Genomic DNA, 19,205 nt, shown 5'->3' with positions numbered 1-19,205 from the left:
TGAATAATGGAAGATAATAACATGTACAAAGATGAACAGAGTAGGTGACCATCTATGATTACTGATGATTTAGTGTAAAGTTAATTACAAGATTAAAGAGAAAAGACAATTTATCACATTTCTGCCTGCCTATTTTCCAAAAATGTTATGTTCACTTTTACATGAAATTGTGCTTGAGAAATTGGATTAGTGGAAATTGTGTGCATGCTAGGTGCTTAAGAAGCATATGCAAAAATCATAAAATGAAAGGTTGGCCAGCACATTGAAATTTTTGACTTAGTTCAGGAGAACAAGTTGACAACTTCTCAAGCTGAATATTGGGGACAAGACATGATGTTGGACACCACGTAAAGGCTGAAAGAAAACATCAATCCATGGAATGGAGACTCACTTTATTACCCAGAAAGAAAAATGCAAGCTGATATTTTCCTCTCATAAGACTATTTGTAAAGTGTTTTGAGACAAAAAAAAGGAGTTTTGCTTTTTGATGTCTTGCCATGAGGCTGCCCAATCAACGGTGCCTTCACAACACTTGCCCAGATGCTGTCATCACAACACAATGTCTCTTTACAACCTTCAGCAAGTTAACAGTTTGATCATTCTCTGTACAGCCCACGTCTTTCACCAAGTAATTATCATTTATTCTAATGTCTTAAAACCTTCCTTTTTGGCCAACAATTCCACAAAAATGAGGTCAAATAAGTTATAAACCCATGACCTGCATCGTAGGTGGCAATCATTTTATGAAGTTCAATCCACAGTTCCTATTGCCCCACTATTATAAGGGCCTCACAATGATGGTAAATGCGTAGAAAAATAGTGGTTTGTACTTCAAAAAACAATTTTTTACTGAAAGAATTTTACATGAGGAGGTTCTTGTTCTTTTTTAATAGCCCATCAAAACTTACTTTCTGGATAACCTTTCATATAATGAAATTTGGGGAGGCACTGATATACTGACATATATAAAACTAATCATCGATCATGGACATCCCTTGGAAAACGTATGAAGAAACATTTAGTTGTACATCACATAGACATAAATTCAACAAATAGCATAGCAAATTAAAAACCTTTAAAATTAAAAAAATAAATAAATAACTGCTTGATACCCAACTCAGTAAACTTTTTTAAAATTATAAGACTTGTTGCATAAGGTAGAGTCTGGATATTTTACACTTGTATTGAGAGAACAAGGCAGAAGATTGTGCCAGTATATCTCACAATCCCAGCCCTATCTAAATTTAATATGTATGTCAGGTCCAATGAGTTAAAGAAACCAGAATAAATATTATTAAACAAACATAAACATGAAAATGAACAAACTCAAGAACTTGAAATGAAAAAAAATATATATATATATATATATTATTTATATTTAAAAAAAATGTTAGACTAATTCTAAATTTGATAGAACTTGTATATAAATAAAATCTTTGCTAATATTCAAAGTGAAAAACCACTTTTAAATTTCTTTAGCATTTTTCATTGCATGAATTAACTAATTAAAATACATTAATTTAAATGATGAATTAATAAAAATAAATACATAATAAAAATAAAAAATATATTCTTCATATAAAGAAAATATTAATAAATATTTATAAATTCATACTTACAAAATAAATAATTTAAAATATAACTTATAATAATAATAATAATTCCTTCCTAAAAATTCAATTCATCACAACTTAAAAAGCACTATTTTAATAATATTAGTTTTAATAATTTTAAAAGCTTCCACAAACACTCATGCATGCATAAGCACACATATACACTTACAGTCATAAAACAAATTAATTTAGCTAATTGAATCAACCAGCTTTACTATTTTAAGGATGTAATAGCATATGACATTCCAGTTTTAGAGAAATTGTAAAAAGTATAACAAATCATGGAAAAAGTATAATAAATAAGTGTTGAATCTATAAATTGACATTGTAAATTAATTTAATCAGTGTAATTTAATTTACAATTTATTTATTGTTTATGAATATTATTTTTGTATAATTATATTTATACTATGAGCAATAAAAATTAGTAATAATAATATTGTTTTATATATTATTTTACATTTAATTAAAATAAGTTTTGAACATAGTAATATTAATAATGTACTTATACAATTTTCATCTGGTTAGTAAAAAAGAAAAGACAAGAACCAGCTTAAAATCTATCCGATAAATAACGACTGTTATTTTAGTTTACATAATAATAAAACATTATTTAAACATGAACACACGTTTGAACTCATAAAACTAAAATGAAAATTATTAAAAAAACAAATATTTTTTAAGCGACATAACTATATTCATCTGAGGAGTTCGGTGTTCGTTCAATGTATTGTTTATCTATTAATGATTCTATGCATTTCTTGATCATACTAATAGCAGGTGCAAATGCTTTTGATTGACTTAAAACCTGTAAAAAAAGTAAATATTTTTCATTTTATGTATATAACAAGAATTAAAATACTTAATTTAAATAACAATAACTAATAATTATTTTTCATTTTTTACTTTAACCCTTTGTGTACCAAGGGGTGATAAAACATATGTCATGTCACCCAACTTTCAAACACATGCTCAAAAATGCCAGGCATAAAATATATGCACAAGGGAGTGGAAAAACATTCACAACTTTTTTATTTTTGATGGTATTTTTATGAAAAAGGTATAAAAATGTTCACAACATAAACAAGGAAATCATTTAAATTACTGATAACAAATTTATATGTAGTTAACCTACTGAAAAACTTAAATTCTTTTTAAAAAACAAATGTAATTTTTTTTAATTTTTTGTAATGTTTCTACAAGAAAAGAAAATTTTAATACCAATATGTGAAGAAATACATAACCTACATAACGTTTTTTTTAGTTTCATATGGTAACCGAAATACAGAACATCTTGCAGTACATGTAACTGAAACTTAAAGTCAGTAAAAAAAGAAAAATAAGTTACATGTCTCCTTTCCAGTAATAACCTGTAGTTTAAACACTTGTTTACAGTTACCAAACAAGTACTATACACTATAAAGGCACTGAGCCACTGTACACTGGACCTACTATCTACCGACATTTATGTATAGGAAAACAGATGCCATGACAACCTTCCTACATTTTGTACACACTGTTCTGGCTCTTTTCCTCTCACTTTTTTGTAGTCTGTGTCCTCGGCTCCATCAGGCTCTACGACCTACTCCGCTCCAATGTCTAGCCACTCATATATTATTGAAGTAATGATTACTGACAACAAATTTACAATGGGACAGTAATTTTTGGTTATGAAGCATCTTGTTCACTTTATAAATTACATGAGTTTAATACCATTCTAGAAAATACATTAAATATCATCTTTTCTCAATATTTAATTGTTCTTCGCTCATCCAGATACGCAGATAACATCATATTAAAGATGTCAATTCTACATATTTGTTTGTTGTAATCTAAAACCATAGCTGATTATTCGTCTGTGATAACCCGACCACGTCTCTTTTTTGTATTTTCCTTATCTTTTACTTCAGAATTTGTAGAAACAGGAATGACTTGCTTTTTTGTAACTTTTCTCTATAGGCTGTTATAATTATGTTATAATTTTATTTTGTTTGCAATAAACCTTTTGCCCAACATTTAATTGACCTTTAACATCAGCACTGTCCAACCTACATGTGTGTGTGCCCAGTGAATTATCTATTATTTATAAAAACCAATGAACTTCTATCTTTTAACATAATTAAGTCTTCAGACAATAACGAGATGAAATTGACACATTCTAACAATTCTGAGTCTATGAGTGCCATCCAATTCTTGTATTTTAACTTCAGTATAACTTTGTAGATGTGAAGCGAAGTAGACCTACATTCTGCTGGTAGAATTTATTACGTTGTCTTGTGTTGTGATATGTTTTACATTCCACATGTTATCAGTGTTTTTAAAGTCACATTCTTTCAATTATTAGATGTTATTTTAACATAATATGTAGTGCAGTCTTAACATGGCTAAGTGGCAAAGATTTACAGCTTTAACAGTGAATGGAAAAACCAATATTATTTTATTGAATGTAGGGGAAAATCTGTGTGTTTATTGTGTAATGCTAGCGTGTCTGTTTCTGAAAGAAGTAATGTAGAGCGACATTTTCTGACTAATCACAAACAGTTAAATAACGAATTTCTTGTGAATTCTAAACTTAGAAAACATAAAGTGAAAGACCTTAAATCTAAATTGCAATTGCAACAATCCGTGTTTACGAAACCTGTTCAGAATACCAGTAACTTCACAGAAGCTTCTTACAAAATCTGTTACTAGCTGAAAGGAAGAAACTGTTTAGTGATGGGGAAATAGTGAAAGAAACAATGATCAGTGGCCTCTGAATCTCTGCTCAAAGGTCACAAAGATAAACGTGCACTTATGTCTTCCTTTAAAGGTCTGCAGTTGTCTCATCAAACTGTTGTTAGGCGAGTTGAACATATTTCTAATAATTTTGAATCTCAATTACACATCAGGATTTGCAATTATGTGAATATTTTTCACTCCAGTTTCATGAAAGTACTGACATTTCTGATATTGCCTAGTTGTGTGTATTTATTAGAATTTTCTTGATTTCACAGTAATGGAAGAGTTTGTTGAACTGTTGCCACTTTAAGGACAAACTAGGGGAGTAGACATATTTAATACATTCCTTAAACTTGTCAAAGATAATAACTTTCTACTTTCAAAGCTTGCTGCTATAACAGGTACGAATAATAGACTTCTTTCTATCTCTCTGTGCTAAGGATGAATCATTTCCAAAATTTATTTCTTATCATTGCATTATTCACCAGGAAGCTTTATGCGCAAAGGTTTTAAGTCTGATCACGTCATGAAAGTTGTAACTCATGTGGTGAACTATATCAGAGATCATCTTCTACATGTCATCAATTTTTTCAAAATATTTTGAATATATCAGATACTAAGTATGGCGAAATAATTCTTCACATAGATATAAGGTGGCTTAGTAGGGGTAAAACACTGGAATGATTCTGCTGTCTGCTACAGGAAATAAGAGACTTTTTGAAATTACCTCCTGGACCATATTATCATGAACTTGATGATATATCATGGCTACTAGATTTACATTTTCTGGCAGATATCACCTCAAAATTAAACAAGTTAAATCTTGAACTGCAAGGGAAATATCGTAATATTTTACATATGATGTGTTATAAATGTATTTATAAAGAAGTGAAGTTATGGATTACACATTTAAACAGAAATCCCTTTCATGCTTTCCAAATCACAAATCAATTCTAGAAACAGTAAATGATGGGAGTCTGATCTTTCCTCTTGAAACTCCATCTTGAAACTCTTGTGTTTGAATTTGACAATAGATTTAGCCAGTTTTCAGTACTTGAATCAGTGATATTGTTTGTCAATAATCCATTCACTTCCATTGATGTTAGCGAACTTGGAAATAGGGTGTGTGAAATATTTGGAAAGTATAAAACTGAAGAATTAGAAATGGAAATTTTAAATTTTCAAGAAGACCTTTCTTTAAAATTCTCATATTCAACTTGTAGAATAACTTGTTTAATGTACTCTGGTGGACAGAGAAATATACCCCATTTTCCTTAGTGTTGCACTGAAAATTTATTCATGCTTTGGTTCAATGTAGCTTTGTGAAGTTGCATTTCCATCAATAAACACAATAAAAAACAAGTACCAAACCTACCTGACAGACTTCCACCTTGATGACAAGTTAAGAGCAGCTTGTTCCAGCTACACACCAGATTTTCCTCAACTTGCAGCGAGCATGCAGTGTCAAATTTCATATTAACTATGTGGTGAGTAATTGATAATTGATTTTTATAACTGATTTTTGTTTCAAATGTTTCTGTCATTATTATAATTTACAATTATTGATTTTGTTAGTAGCAGCAGTAATGTGGGGATAGTTGAAATCAATCTTGGCACCTGCGCAACCTTTGTAATCAATCAGATACGCCCCTAGTTGTAAAAAGGTTGGACAGCGCTATTATACATTATCAGGAACCCTTTTTTATTTTTATGAATTGTGCCAGTATGGAATGTTTCATTCTGATACAGCAATTTACTTAAAGGAAAACTGGTAAAAAAAGTTGATGGTAAAAATGTGATATCCCTTTTTCAGGTAGTTACATACTGAAAGAAGTTTCTTTACAATGTAGTAGCAAAGCCCAAATTGTTTTATTTTATCCATTTCCTGAGAATTTTTCCCCTTTCAACACAGCATGCTCAAACAATAATTGGAAATGGAGTCATACAGAACCCAGAATTTTAATCCCCAATTGTGGTGGTGTTTGTTGGGAAGATATTATATTAGTTGTGTTTGGCCCTTGGTTCCAATTAATAATTCATCAACAGAAAGTTGTGTTGGTGGCCTACATAGTAATGCTGAAACATTTCATTTCAGTGGTCTGTACTGGGTTGACATTTTTGTGAAGGATCACAGTCGATTTCATTATGTTTTGCAAGCTTGCTATTGTCGGCATGCGAAAAAATTTAATGTAGCCTGAAACCTATTGTGTGTAAACATTTTTCAAAATCATGACATGGACTGGAATTTATTCACTATCCAATAAAATGTTATTGTAAATTTTTTCAGATCAATGTTTATTGGTCTTTCTTTCTTTTTCCTGTTTAGCCTCCAGTAACTACCGTTTAGATAATTCTTCAGAGGACGAATGAGGATGATATGTATGAGTGTAAATGAAGTGTAGTCTTGTACATTCTCAGTTCGACCATTCCTGAGATGTGTGGTTAATTGAAACCCAACCACCAAAGAACACCGGTATCCACGATCTAGTATTCAAATCCGTGTAAAAATAACTGGCTTTACTAGGACTTGAACACTGTAACTCTCGACTTCCAAATCAGCTGATTTGGGAAGACGCGTTAACCACTAGACCAACCCGGTGGGTCAATGTTTATTGGTCTGAAAAATGTTATTGCACTTATTTTCAGAGTAGGTGACAGAAAACCAGCCATTAAAGTGATTATGAGGAGAAATATTTTTTCTGTCAGCAATTGTTTGACTGGCATATATATTTGTTTTAATGACAGACATGTTCAACAGAATTTGCATAAAAAACAAATTAAAGTCATCAATAGCAGATGCACTTACAAAAGAACTATGTTTGGGACTAGATCTCAATGTACAAAAAGCTATGGATAAAATTGGTTTCTCCCTCGTTAATGAATCTCAGATTTCATTGGCATCATCATCATCATCATCATCTGATTGAGAAGAACTGTCACTCAATACTTGCCTATCTATATGCCTTGTAGGATTAGGCCTTACTAGCATAGGTCTAGCTGACAGGCCAGGTTGACCTAAAATGTCGTCATCATCATCATCATATAGGTCTACACAATGATTACAATTAACAAAGACCTACTTTGTGTTTTCCCTTCTGGTATGTACAGAGGGTTTTCATGAGTCATTATCAAATAAATTGGACACCAAAATGTGAGAATGATTATAAATATTGCTAACAAATAAATCACTAAATAATTACTTGTCAATTTCACTTAGGGTTAAATGATCGTGATCCATATTCTAAAACAATGCATATTTCATCAATTTTTTAGAACAAAGTCACAGTTACAAAACCAAATAAAACTAACTAATCATAACCTCAACAACATGTCAAAAACAAAGTACGTAAACAGAATGAATGGCGTAGTAGATTTACGCACTAATTATGTTCAATTTATGGGTTATTTCTATCTGAAATCTGGCAAACACTACATGCCCCACACTGAGCATGTCTAACAAGATGTTGCCAAATTCAGTTGGTAAAAAGATTCTGCTGCCACATTAATGCTATGAAGCAGACATTGAATATAAACCCAGTTTAAAACTCATCAAAAATGCATCTGAGACGGGGCAGTTAATGAGATAAGTGTATCCCAATATATATATTGGGATGCAAGTTTATTTATTCACAGTTCAAAAGTGATAAGGAAACTCTTGTAAGTAGAATTAGGCCTGGATATCCAAACCACTTTACAACTAGGAAATAACTGCCAAAGCATGAGAATGAATAAGAGAAGATTGTTGGACTACTGTAGGAGTGACTACAGGTGATTTTGGTGTTAACAATTCACCACAATAATGCAGATAATCTGGGAAAGAAGAATATTACTCATGTATTGTGCAGTAAGCAGGAAAAATTCTTTAATGTGCAATTTTCTGAATAAATAATAACAAATTCCTGAAGTTGATTGTGGTGGAAGTTTGGTTTTTTATCTGTGACATGATTTTAAAACTAAATGAAAGATAGATCAGGAACATTTGTCGTGAAAAATAATGAGTATATACTCAATCATCCACCCTATTCTCCAGATTAATCTCACTGAGATTATTTTGTTTTTTAAAATTAAGTTACAGCTGACAGGATGACTTGATGATGCTGAAGGCGTTATTCAAAGCATTATTAATGATGCTTTTCTCTTTAAAAACTGAATTAATTTAAAATAATTACATTTAGCTTTACTAAATGTTGTGAGCACAATCTCAACAGTTAATGACACTTTCATATGTGCATGAATACTAACTGGTTCTTTTCCCCAATATTTGAGGGAATTGTTTCCATTGTTTCCACTCTCTCTCATAAACAACTGCCAATATTTGATTGGCAATTACTATCAATATCTGTTGTTCCTGAGTGACTTATAAAAGGTTCTGTGTAACACGTGATGCAGTACTGTGTGAGAGTTCAAAGTCAACAAACAAACTTTCAACAATTGTTGTCATTAAACTACTATTCAAATACAATGAGGTTTAATTCTAACTACGTTTAAATTTTCGTACGATTTAACAAAAATTTGAAAAAAAAATTGACCAACCTCCTGTATAAGAGTGTTGTGCCGCAGCACTTTACGAGATTTCATTATACGAACTATAGCTGCTTGTAGGTAAAGTTTTCTATCTTCATCAACAGCAGTTACTGTTTGTTCTAATTCCTGTGGTGATTCTTTCTGAAGGGCAGTCGATATTCTTAACCTAGTACGCTTGTTACTATATTCCATATTAAGTGAAAGGACTGTATCTCCAATTAAAGTCTAAAAAAGAGGAAATTATTTACATAAACATTTTTATATGATTCAATCTCAAAAAAAAAAAAAATAATAATTTAGTGCATGAATGCTTCCACCAAATAAAATAAATCAGGCGATTATGAAAAAGTGTTTAAGGGTATGAAGAATACTTGTAAGCTTCTTCACACTCTTGCCATTTGTTGCTATGTGACTTCTTCACTTTCACAATTAGCTAATTGGACTTTGGATTTACGTCAGCAGAAGTTGAGCTGAGAGAGACCAGAACATGTTGTGTGTAAGAGTTTTGGTACTAGAGTGCATGCTACCAAGTAAGTTGAAATGCTGTTATCATAGATTTACCAACTACACTGAGATAATAGAAACTATTATCTCAGTGTAGTTGGTAAATCTCTCACTACTTTTCCAGGAATGCTAAAAAAGTTAATCAACAAAAGGGTAGTTTTTATAAGGATGCATTACTGCCAAGCAATGTTTGCTAGGATCTTACAAGGTAGTATATAGAATTATTCAGTAGAATGAGTTTTGTGTTATACAGCAGCCTACTGGTTGCTGAATACAGCTTCTAGCAGAGGATCTCAATCATCAATTAACTGAAAAATTAAACGGGAAGGAATTTGGATTGCAGCTGGATGAGGCTGTAAATAATAATAATTAATGATCACTTGATTAGCAGTTGCTGTGATAAAATCTAAATATCGTGTAAAAATCAATGAAGAGTAGGAAATGAGGACGGTTGTGTTCAATTTAAATCTATGATTTGAGAGAATATCTGGTAATGAACAGGCTTCCACATTATATGAATTTGTTCAATTACATTTTTTGTGTGATTTTAAATGTGTTTTATTTATTCTTACAAACCCTTGCAAAAAAGGACCACTATCTTAATCCATCAATCATGGTAGAAGGTAATAAGTATGCAATGTAGTTATCACTATATAATTATTACTTATAATATGGGAGACTTAATTCTTAATTTTTTGTACATATTTTTCACAAGTTTGTAAAAACGCCTTTTGCTTATATTTATCTATCAGATGAATTGTTTTCTTGATTTTATAATTGTTTAAAAGTTAAATCTAATTCTTTATTAAAATGTTTGCATGTAAAAGATTCCAAAATAATTTCCCCAGTATTTTTTGTGTACCGATTCTAGTTGGATCAATCTTAATCCATAATATTTGTAATAAGTCAAGTATTTTTTTTATACATAACAATTTCTAAACCATTAGACTTAAAAAATATTCACTTTCTTTTTGCAACAGGCTCAGTTTTATAATTAAATCACAATACAAGAATCTTAGATGGGCAAATAAATTTTTTAAACATAAAATGTATATATTTAAAAATAAAAGTGTTACCAATATTACCAGTTTTGTTCCAAAGTATATGTATTCTTTGGAAACTTACAAATTATATGCATTGCACATTTGAAGATGATATAAAAGTATCACTACAACACTACTATCATTTCTAAATATTTCCAGTTCTGTTACAAAGTACATATATTCTTTGGAAAATTATGAATTGCATGCATTGTACATTTGAGATGGATATAAAAGTATCACTATAATACATGTATACTGCAAATCTAAAATGTTCTCATTATAATCGTATACATGGCAAATACAGTATACCAAAATACAATTCTCATAAACTGTGCAGGTGGGGATATTTATTTTATTTGCTGTAATATATTTTTTTTCATAAAAATTATGAACTGTTAAGATTATCTGAACTGGATAACCAAACATTTTGGTATAGTGAACACATATAAGAAAAACTGTACAACATCAAAGTGTTAAAGCTGGTCCTCTGAATATGAAATATTTTATAATGTGTGAGAAAGCACCAAGCTTGACTGAGATTTGAATCCAGTACCTCTGAAGGGAAACTTCTGATATGAAAGCAATGATTCAACTAACAAAAGATAAATGATCTTTCAATGGAGATTTGACAAAATAACATTTTGTAATTGGATTTTTGTAATTGCTATAGAAATATCTTAAATTAAATACAAACCTCTGAATTAGCAAGGAGCAATTTGCAATCAACAAGACTAGAAATATGTTTACTAAACTGGTCGGCATTAAGCTGTAATGTCTCTTGAACTTCAGCACAGGTTAATGAATCAGCATTTTCAAATAACAACAACACAGCCATTTGGAAAGTCTGCATTGTAACAATATAAGGTTTCTTCAAATAGCCTAATTTCAGTTCACCTGAAAAGTTTCACAAAATGATTCCCACATTGATGACAATGAAAAAAAAATTTAAATAAAAATATATATAAAAATATATATATATATATATATATATATATAAATATATATATATAAATATATATATATATATATATATAAATAAAACAATTAATGCACACATGAATAGTATAAACCAAACTGAATATGCTATTAGTTTCAAATTACAATTAAGCTTCATAATCAAAATAGAGTTTCATGATCATTATTAACAGAATAGAAAATTTTCAAACATTCAATATTAGTTACGAAGGATGGCTGAAATCTATACAATAAAATGTAATGGGGGAACAAAATGTTGTATAAATTAACAGGAGCTGCCATGTTGAGTTTTATTCTCCTATTAACATTCCAAAAAAAAACTTTTAACAATGGAAAATGTAGACTGGAGACATGCATTATCATCTAAAAGTTATTTATGGTGCTGATCGAAGTACTGTGAGTAGGTGGATCATAAAACTTTGTGCATCAAGAGCTGGTAAAGCAAATACTGGGATGAACCTCGTAGTGGTCAACCAGTTTCTGTAACAGATGAAGTGGCTGAATTGATTCAAAATGTAGGTCGCAACACCATCCTGATCAGAAGAACAAGTGAAAACACATTATTTCACAACTGGGCTATTGTAAAATCTATTCATGGTAGGTACCACACAAACTCACAGAAAAGAACAAATACTGCAAGACTTCCTTTCCAAAATTGTGGCAGAAGGTGAAAATTGGGTACATCATTAGGATCCAGAAGAAAAAATAACAGAGTATGGAATCTTGCACTATGGTTAGCTACAATCAAAAAATTCAAAACACAATTCTGCAAAAGGAATTCTCTTTACAGAGTTCAAGGATTCCAAACATTTGTATAAAATAGACACATGGGAAGTTGACTAAATTTTGTGTGATTTATAGAGACGTTAAAACACATTAGGAGATATGTTTGGTGTTCGATAATAATGGAACTGATAATTCTGCATCAAGATAATGCTTGACCAAACACTGCATTAAACCACCAAGATCTTGTAAAGTTGTAAGCTGAACTTATTTCACATCTTCTATATTAACCAGATTTGGCATCTTGCAATTTTCACTTCTTTCTGCAATTAAAAAGGGATATTACGGGTATTCATTTCACCACGGATGATGAACTAAGGATGCAGTAAAGGGATATTAAAGGTATTCATTTCACCACAGATGATGAATTAAAGGATGCAGTAAGGTCACAAGGACAAGGAGATCACCAGCATTTTTCACTGACAGAATGAGGAATCTGGTTCACTGATGGGAGAAATATGTAGTTGTAAATGATGACTGTAAAAAAGTAGATTTAAATTTTTGTAGCAATTAAAATGTAATTTTATGCTGTAATTATTTCACCTGGGAGTTATGTATGACTATGCATTATATTTCAGCCACCCTGTTTTTTGGCTTTTTAAAAACCTTTCTTACCACAATAGTAATTTGTAAAAAAAAAACCTTGCGATATAAATATTTGTTCAGATTTGTCATCTCATGAGTAAAGTAATCTACTCTGAAATTAAATTATAAATTTAAATTATTCTGGTACAGAATACATCACATGGCTATAGAATACAAAGTTAACAAGTTTGTTGAAAAGCCTGTAGTTCTGTGGGAAATATGGTTCATTCCTACTTTCCATGCCTATAAATCTATAATTGTCATTATTATTTATTCCTTTAACTATCGAGCTTTTTGAATGGTTTAGTTGTTGCAATATAACATTCAGAAAAATGCAAACCAAAGATTAGGAAACTTATGAGTTGTGCACAATTCATGCTTGGAGAGAAAAACATTACAGGCCTATGTATGATTATATCACATGTAACAGTTTATATTTCTAAAAAAAAAAGGAACTTTGGGGAAACAGATCACATACATGACAAGCAAGAATGGTAAGTGTATAATACACATGAACAACAAATTTTTTGCTAAGTGTATCAACCATGCCAGATATAGGGATGCATTTTGTTGGTAGTAATATATTAAAAGTAATATCATAGTATATAAATACAAAAATTATATAGTTATCAAAACTAGAAAAGAAAAACTATTTCAGCAGGGAGACACTTAAATGGTAACACAGTGAGTGCGATACTACATTAAGCATGATTTAAACATACTTAATTTTATCTTCGATCTTATAAATACTATTCACAAATTATATAATTTTATTTTTCACAGAGATTTATTTAAACCACATTATACTAATACTTGGATAAAATATTAGAAGTAATATTAACAAAAATAATTAAAATAAAATAGTTTGATTAGGCAATTTAATTTAATTTTTATAAATAAAAAAAGGTATTTTTAAATATACTTTCTGTTAGGGAAATAAAGAACTTATCAGAACATAAATCAGTTGTATTTATTGTAATTTTCATTATATTGATTTACTTCCATATCCACATTTTCCATTTTCATAAGGACTGCACATGGTTGTATTGTGGTGATCAGCTAAAATAACATCATAATTTTTTATGTAAATAAAAATTATCTACGTTTACACATTTTTTCAAATCTACTTTTTATAACATTTTATCTTCTTACCAGCCATTCTCATTGCCTTTTCCAGCTTGAATGTTGTGTTCATTTTGGTAAATAACACTTGAATTAAACCTACATAATTTTTGTGGGGATTCACATCAGTGAATTGGAGAAACTCTAAGAACAATATGGTGCATTTTATAAAAAGATTATGTCTATCCAGAACTCCTGAACATAACGCTACATTTCTCAAGAATAACAAACATCCCGTACCAAACTTACTTGGTGAGTAAAGTGATTTCCAGTGACTTCTACATCAAGCTGAGTATATTATTGCATAATAGTATGCTGCAATACCTACTGAATGTAAGAGACATTCACTCTGTCCACCATATGAATTGATTTTAAAGCAAATACCATTTCAATCAGAGACAGCAATACTAATTGATGCTCTGGTAACTAACAGGGTTTATATATATCATAGCTATAATAAAGGACAGACATTGTAATGTGAGGAATTAATCACTCTAGCCAATTATAAAACAATGTGTTATAGTACACAGTATGTTTGAAAAGATCCCAAACTAAATAAAATTAAAATAAAGATTTAAAGATAAACGAATTTACTCACATCAGCCCTCTACATAGAACCCTTTTCTAGTTATACACTCGTTGCAACCCCGGTAGAACCCGTCAAATTCTCTGGAGAAATCACTTTGTGGGATTGCCTTCAACTGCTTGGTGCAAGCCCTTTGGATGGTCAGAATGTCTTGAAAAAACGGCCTTTCATCTTCAACTTGAGTTTCGGGAACATAAAATAAGTCTGTTGAAGCCAAGAAGGGCAGGTGGGATAAGATGGTGATTTGATTTGGGGCATAATAACGTGTGAAAACTGTTGCCATGTGTGCGGGGGCATTGTTATGCAGGAGAGTTTAATTGCCCAGATCCCAGTACTCAGGCCAGATTTGATGAATGCAGTGCATCAGGCATTTCATTACTTCCAAATAGAATTTAGAGTTCATGGTTTGACCAGTTGGGACAAATTCACGATGAATCAACCCCTTTGAGTCAAAGAATGCAATCAACATTGTTTTCACTTTTGATTTTTGCTGCCTTACTTTCACTGGTCTTTGTGTTCCAGGACTCAACCAAGCATTGGATTGAAACTTTGTGGATCATACATGAAGCACCAGCTATCATACATTAAGCATTAGCTTTTTTCACCAGTTACAACTGTTGGTAAAAAATTTGGGTCGCTATCAGCTGTTTTAATGAAGTTTTGAGCGTAAGAAATACGCACCTGTTTTTGTTCTACAGTCAAGAAATGTGGAACGAAATGAGAGCACACCTTTTGGCAGTTATTTTTTCTGTTAGAATTATACATACCATGTCTTTACCAATGTTTAGCTCTTCTGCTATGGCCCAAAGGGTAAGATGAGGTTGTTCGAGCAGGAGTGTGTGCACTTTCACAACGTTTTTTCGTGAACAGCTACTGGCGGCCTCCTGCTTCGTTCATCGTCATCCAACAGCTCTCTACTGCCTTTAAACCGCTTCCACCATGTGCATGTTCTAGTACAAGATGTGGCTTCATCACCGAATGCTTACTGTATCATAGAATAAGTTTCAATGAAAGATTTTTGAAGTCAAACACAAAATTTTATCGGGCCTCTCCGTTTCATATTGCGAGCTTGCATGAACACAAGATCATATGAACACAACATATGTAGCTGAATATAACTTGAGACTGGAGTGATGAAACATGATAAAATTTTGTACACATACTTGTCAGATCATCATACATAGTACATCGTAATATATAGTTCCTTGGTTGTTTAAGAGATGGCGCTACTTGCATCGAATACAGAAATTTAGTTTGGGAACTTTTCAAACCTACTGTGAATGCTTCAACTTGGTAAGGAAAGATACACTGATATGCTGTAAATAAAGTAGAAAAGAATTTTTTAAATTCTTTTCATTAAAGTTACTTTCCCAATGTATAGTACATTGTAGCTAATTATCAAATTAAAGAAAAAATATAAAAATTTATTAAAACAAATCCATTGCAATTGTTTCAAAGTGCAAGTTTTATTGTGGTATAAACTGTATCACATTATTTTTATTTACATACATAATTTTTACTTAACCACAATGAAAACATTAATATTTTGTTATTTATTCTTTAATATATTTTCATTGTGTCTAGATATTTATGTCGTTAACAATACAAGTTCCATTTGATATGTTTTATAATGATTGTACGACTGATTTTCAAACCATGAAATTAAGTTTTCCATTGATGAAACAGCTCAGTGAGATAGATTTTGGGAAAACATCACAATTTTTATAAAAGTTAACATCACAGTTACCACACATGACAAGTTGGGAGCTCCAGTACTCTGTGAGGGTAAACTTTCATGGTTGCTTATTTCCATAGCTTTGTAATTTAAAACCAATTCTATTGTATCACTTTAGTTACACTCTTTGGAGCATTTATAAAAATTACATTTTGAGTGTGGGCTAAAAGAATTAGTTGGCAAGTAGCAATTGTCTTTCACAAAATGCTTTTTAGAAATAAACCGAAATGTTTTCTGTTCTGCCATTTATCAGAATAATATTTCATATAATACTTTATTTTTATAAGTTTCTAAATTTTTCAACTATCTTCTTGTTTCAAAGTTTGAAGTTCCTTGGAAAGTTAACAAGGATGATCAATTAATGACTCCAGTGGTAAAATCAAGTAGTCCTGGCATTACTGATTTGTACTATTCCTTTAATTTTTCATCTAATTATATGAAATATAATAGATCCTTTCTAAAAAAAAACTATGTCATGGTCTACTGATAACTAAATTTATCTTTTATCTAAATTAATTTTGAATGTGACATTACATAATTTATAAAGGTACATCCTTACATATTTTGAATCTGTCTAACCATATGATTTTCGACATCTGGATTATGAAAATAAAACATGAGAAATAACCCTACCATAGAATTCCTTCTATATCAAGCTTTTTATTATGTGCTAAACATGAGCTTTAAGATGCAATTAAAATGTAATATAGTTCTTCATTTTAAATGTAAAAGGAAGAATTAATTTTAATGAAGGAACTAACCAGCATACTAAAACTAAAATATTTTACTACTTACACTAAATAATAATACTAAACACATTAATTTGCATAAAAAAATACAGGATGTCCAGAAAAGATCTTTATAACTTTGACTTAATAAAAAATTTATTATACTACCTACAATTATGATTCTTCCAGTGAAGATAAATTAAACTTAAAGTTTTTCCTTGGTATTAAATTCACAAGCATGTAAGATATACTTTACTGATAGCATGGACTACATCTTAGCTATACTCCAACTCTTGCCAAGTACTACTCAGCATACAGCCTGATATGGCTGTAGAACTTAGCACCAACTTTCTGGACACCAACCACTCCTCTTGCTGGAAGATAATGTTAAGTTGTAAATGTGTAGCTCAGGATAGGCAAACTTTTCCAACATATCAAAGTAAATGTTTCTTGTTACAATTTGTTCATGAAAGAAAATCACACCAATTGCCACTTGTTCAATACTTCATAGCCTTAAGCCTTAATACCTTTCATAACAAGCAAACAGTAGGCTGAAACTGTAATGATCAGTTATACTTGTTTTAAACTTATGCTATATCACTGAATTTATTTTTGTCTCTATAAACCATTTAACTTACTGTGTCTTCTCTTGGGCATTATGGATTCTACTGACTGAAATAAGCAAGATTTATATTTTGGCTATGGGAAAGCACAGCAGCTTATCTCTTTCACATTATAAAAAATGTAATCCATAAACTTTCTGAGTATTACTCTTAAATAAAATCTGCCTGTAACATCTGTAATTTATATTTATTGTAAACTGCAATATTTCAAATTGTAAAGATCTTTTATGGACACTCTATACTAAGACGAACCAAAAATAAATATATCTGTACTTCATTTGTAGTTAATGTATGCTTACAGTATTTACTACAAATTGTGACGAAGGAATGTCATTTATATAGTGACTATAAGGCATATGTTACAGAATGGACTAAACCTTAGGTAAGAAAGACTTAAAATACCAACATTAAATAAGCAAGGAGAACCAAAATATAATGAACAAATCTCTGTTTTCAGTGGCAAATATATTTAGTTAACTCTCATGAAATTCTAAATATCACACTGTAGATATATAGATTTATGGAAATTTACTTTGTTACAAAAACAGACAACCAAATAATTAAAAAAAACTTTAGAATAAGATTCTTTTAGATGCTGACCTTGACAAAGGTGATGTAACCATGTTAATTTTCTTCCACTAAAATGATTATGATAAAAATTTTCAAACTGAAACAAAAAACACCATTGACTTTTACACCAAATTATTGTCATAATTTGCATATCACATATTTCTTTATTACACATGTATGTACTAAAATAGCACAGATTAATAGAAAACTGCAGGGAACTGATTAGTACTCATGCAACCGCGTAATGGTTAATAATATATCTTAAATGTGTGTGCATAAATAGAGTGCTCTAAAAGTTAAGTTTCCTCAATTACTAATAAAACCAGCTAATAAAAATATTTAATGAAAAGCAAGATCTTGTTTAATATCACTTAAAACTTTAATTCCTTCAGAATATTTTTAATTTGTTTTAGTTATTTTCAGCCGAACAGAAGCCTTTTTGGTTAACATTTGAGGGTTCTTTACGCACCACCATTAATTTGTTTTCTAAATTGCAATTAGTTCTGGCTCTAACTGATAGTGTCAACCTCCAGTATTTTCAAATTTTATATGTTGACTGATCAAGTATGGAGAATTAGGATATCTTGTATATTACTTTTCATGGATGTTAGCAGTACCCTTATTTATCCATAATGCTGAAGCGTAAAAACTTGACACCACTGTTCTCTATACAAATATAAAGATGAATGGAACAAAAGGCCTTATTCTTGATTTGCATTCTTTAACCTTTAAGAACATTTTCAAAATATATCATCATAAATGATCTAAGGTCTGAGAAATTTGTTTAATTAAACACTATATCTAAACAGAAAATATAAGTTATGTCTTATCTAAAGATAATCGTTTTTGAACTGAAGTAGGAAAAAGTTTTTTTTTTTTTATAAACTTCAAAATTTGTTCATCAATATAAATATACAGATTTGGTATAATCATACAAATTGAATACAAGATGTTTTAAATCAATTAATATTGATTTTGTTCAGATATAATAAATTTGTGCTAGTGATTTTTTCCAAGCTTCGAAGCACCTCTGGAATGCAATTTTTGAAATGGCATTTCTGTATCTATCTCTTAAATGTTGTCCTTTCATGGTTCT

The 19,205-nt window shown here is 30.4% G+C and overlaps 1 protein-coding gene across 1 annotated transcript in view; it reads right to left on the bottom strand.

The window, feature by feature from the left end:
- Nucleotides 1-1,563: 1,563 nt before the first annotated feature.
- Cul2 (cullin 2) overlaps nucleotides 1,564-19,205 on the bottom strand; it is a 90,442-nt gene continuing 72,800 nt past the window's right edge. The window contains exons 12-15 of the mRNA XM_075357578.1: nucleotides 18,140-18,206; nucleotides 11,097-11,296; nucleotides 8,865-9,080; nucleotides 1,564-2,421 (exon numbers count right to left, since the gene is read on the bottom strand). Coding sequence (XP_075213693.1) covers nucleotides 2,293-2,421; nucleotides 8,865-9,080; nucleotides 11,097-11,296; nucleotides 18,140-18,206 — 612 coding nt within the window. The 3' untranslated portion in view covers nucleotides 1,564-2,292. The remainder of the gene's footprint in view (nucleotides 2,422-8,864; nucleotides 9,081-11,096; nucleotides 11,297-18,139; nucleotides 18,207-19,205) is intronic.

This window comes from Lycorma delicatula, chromosome 1 (assembly GCF_047948215.1).
Source record: "Lycorma delicatula isolate Av1 chromosome 1, ASM4794821v1, whole genome shotgun sequence".
Taxonomy (NCBI): domain Eukaryota; kingdom Metazoa; phylum Arthropoda; class Insecta; order Hemiptera; family Fulgoridae; genus Lycorma; species Lycorma delicatula.
This window is presented reverse-complemented; position numbering and strand designations above follow the sequence as displayed.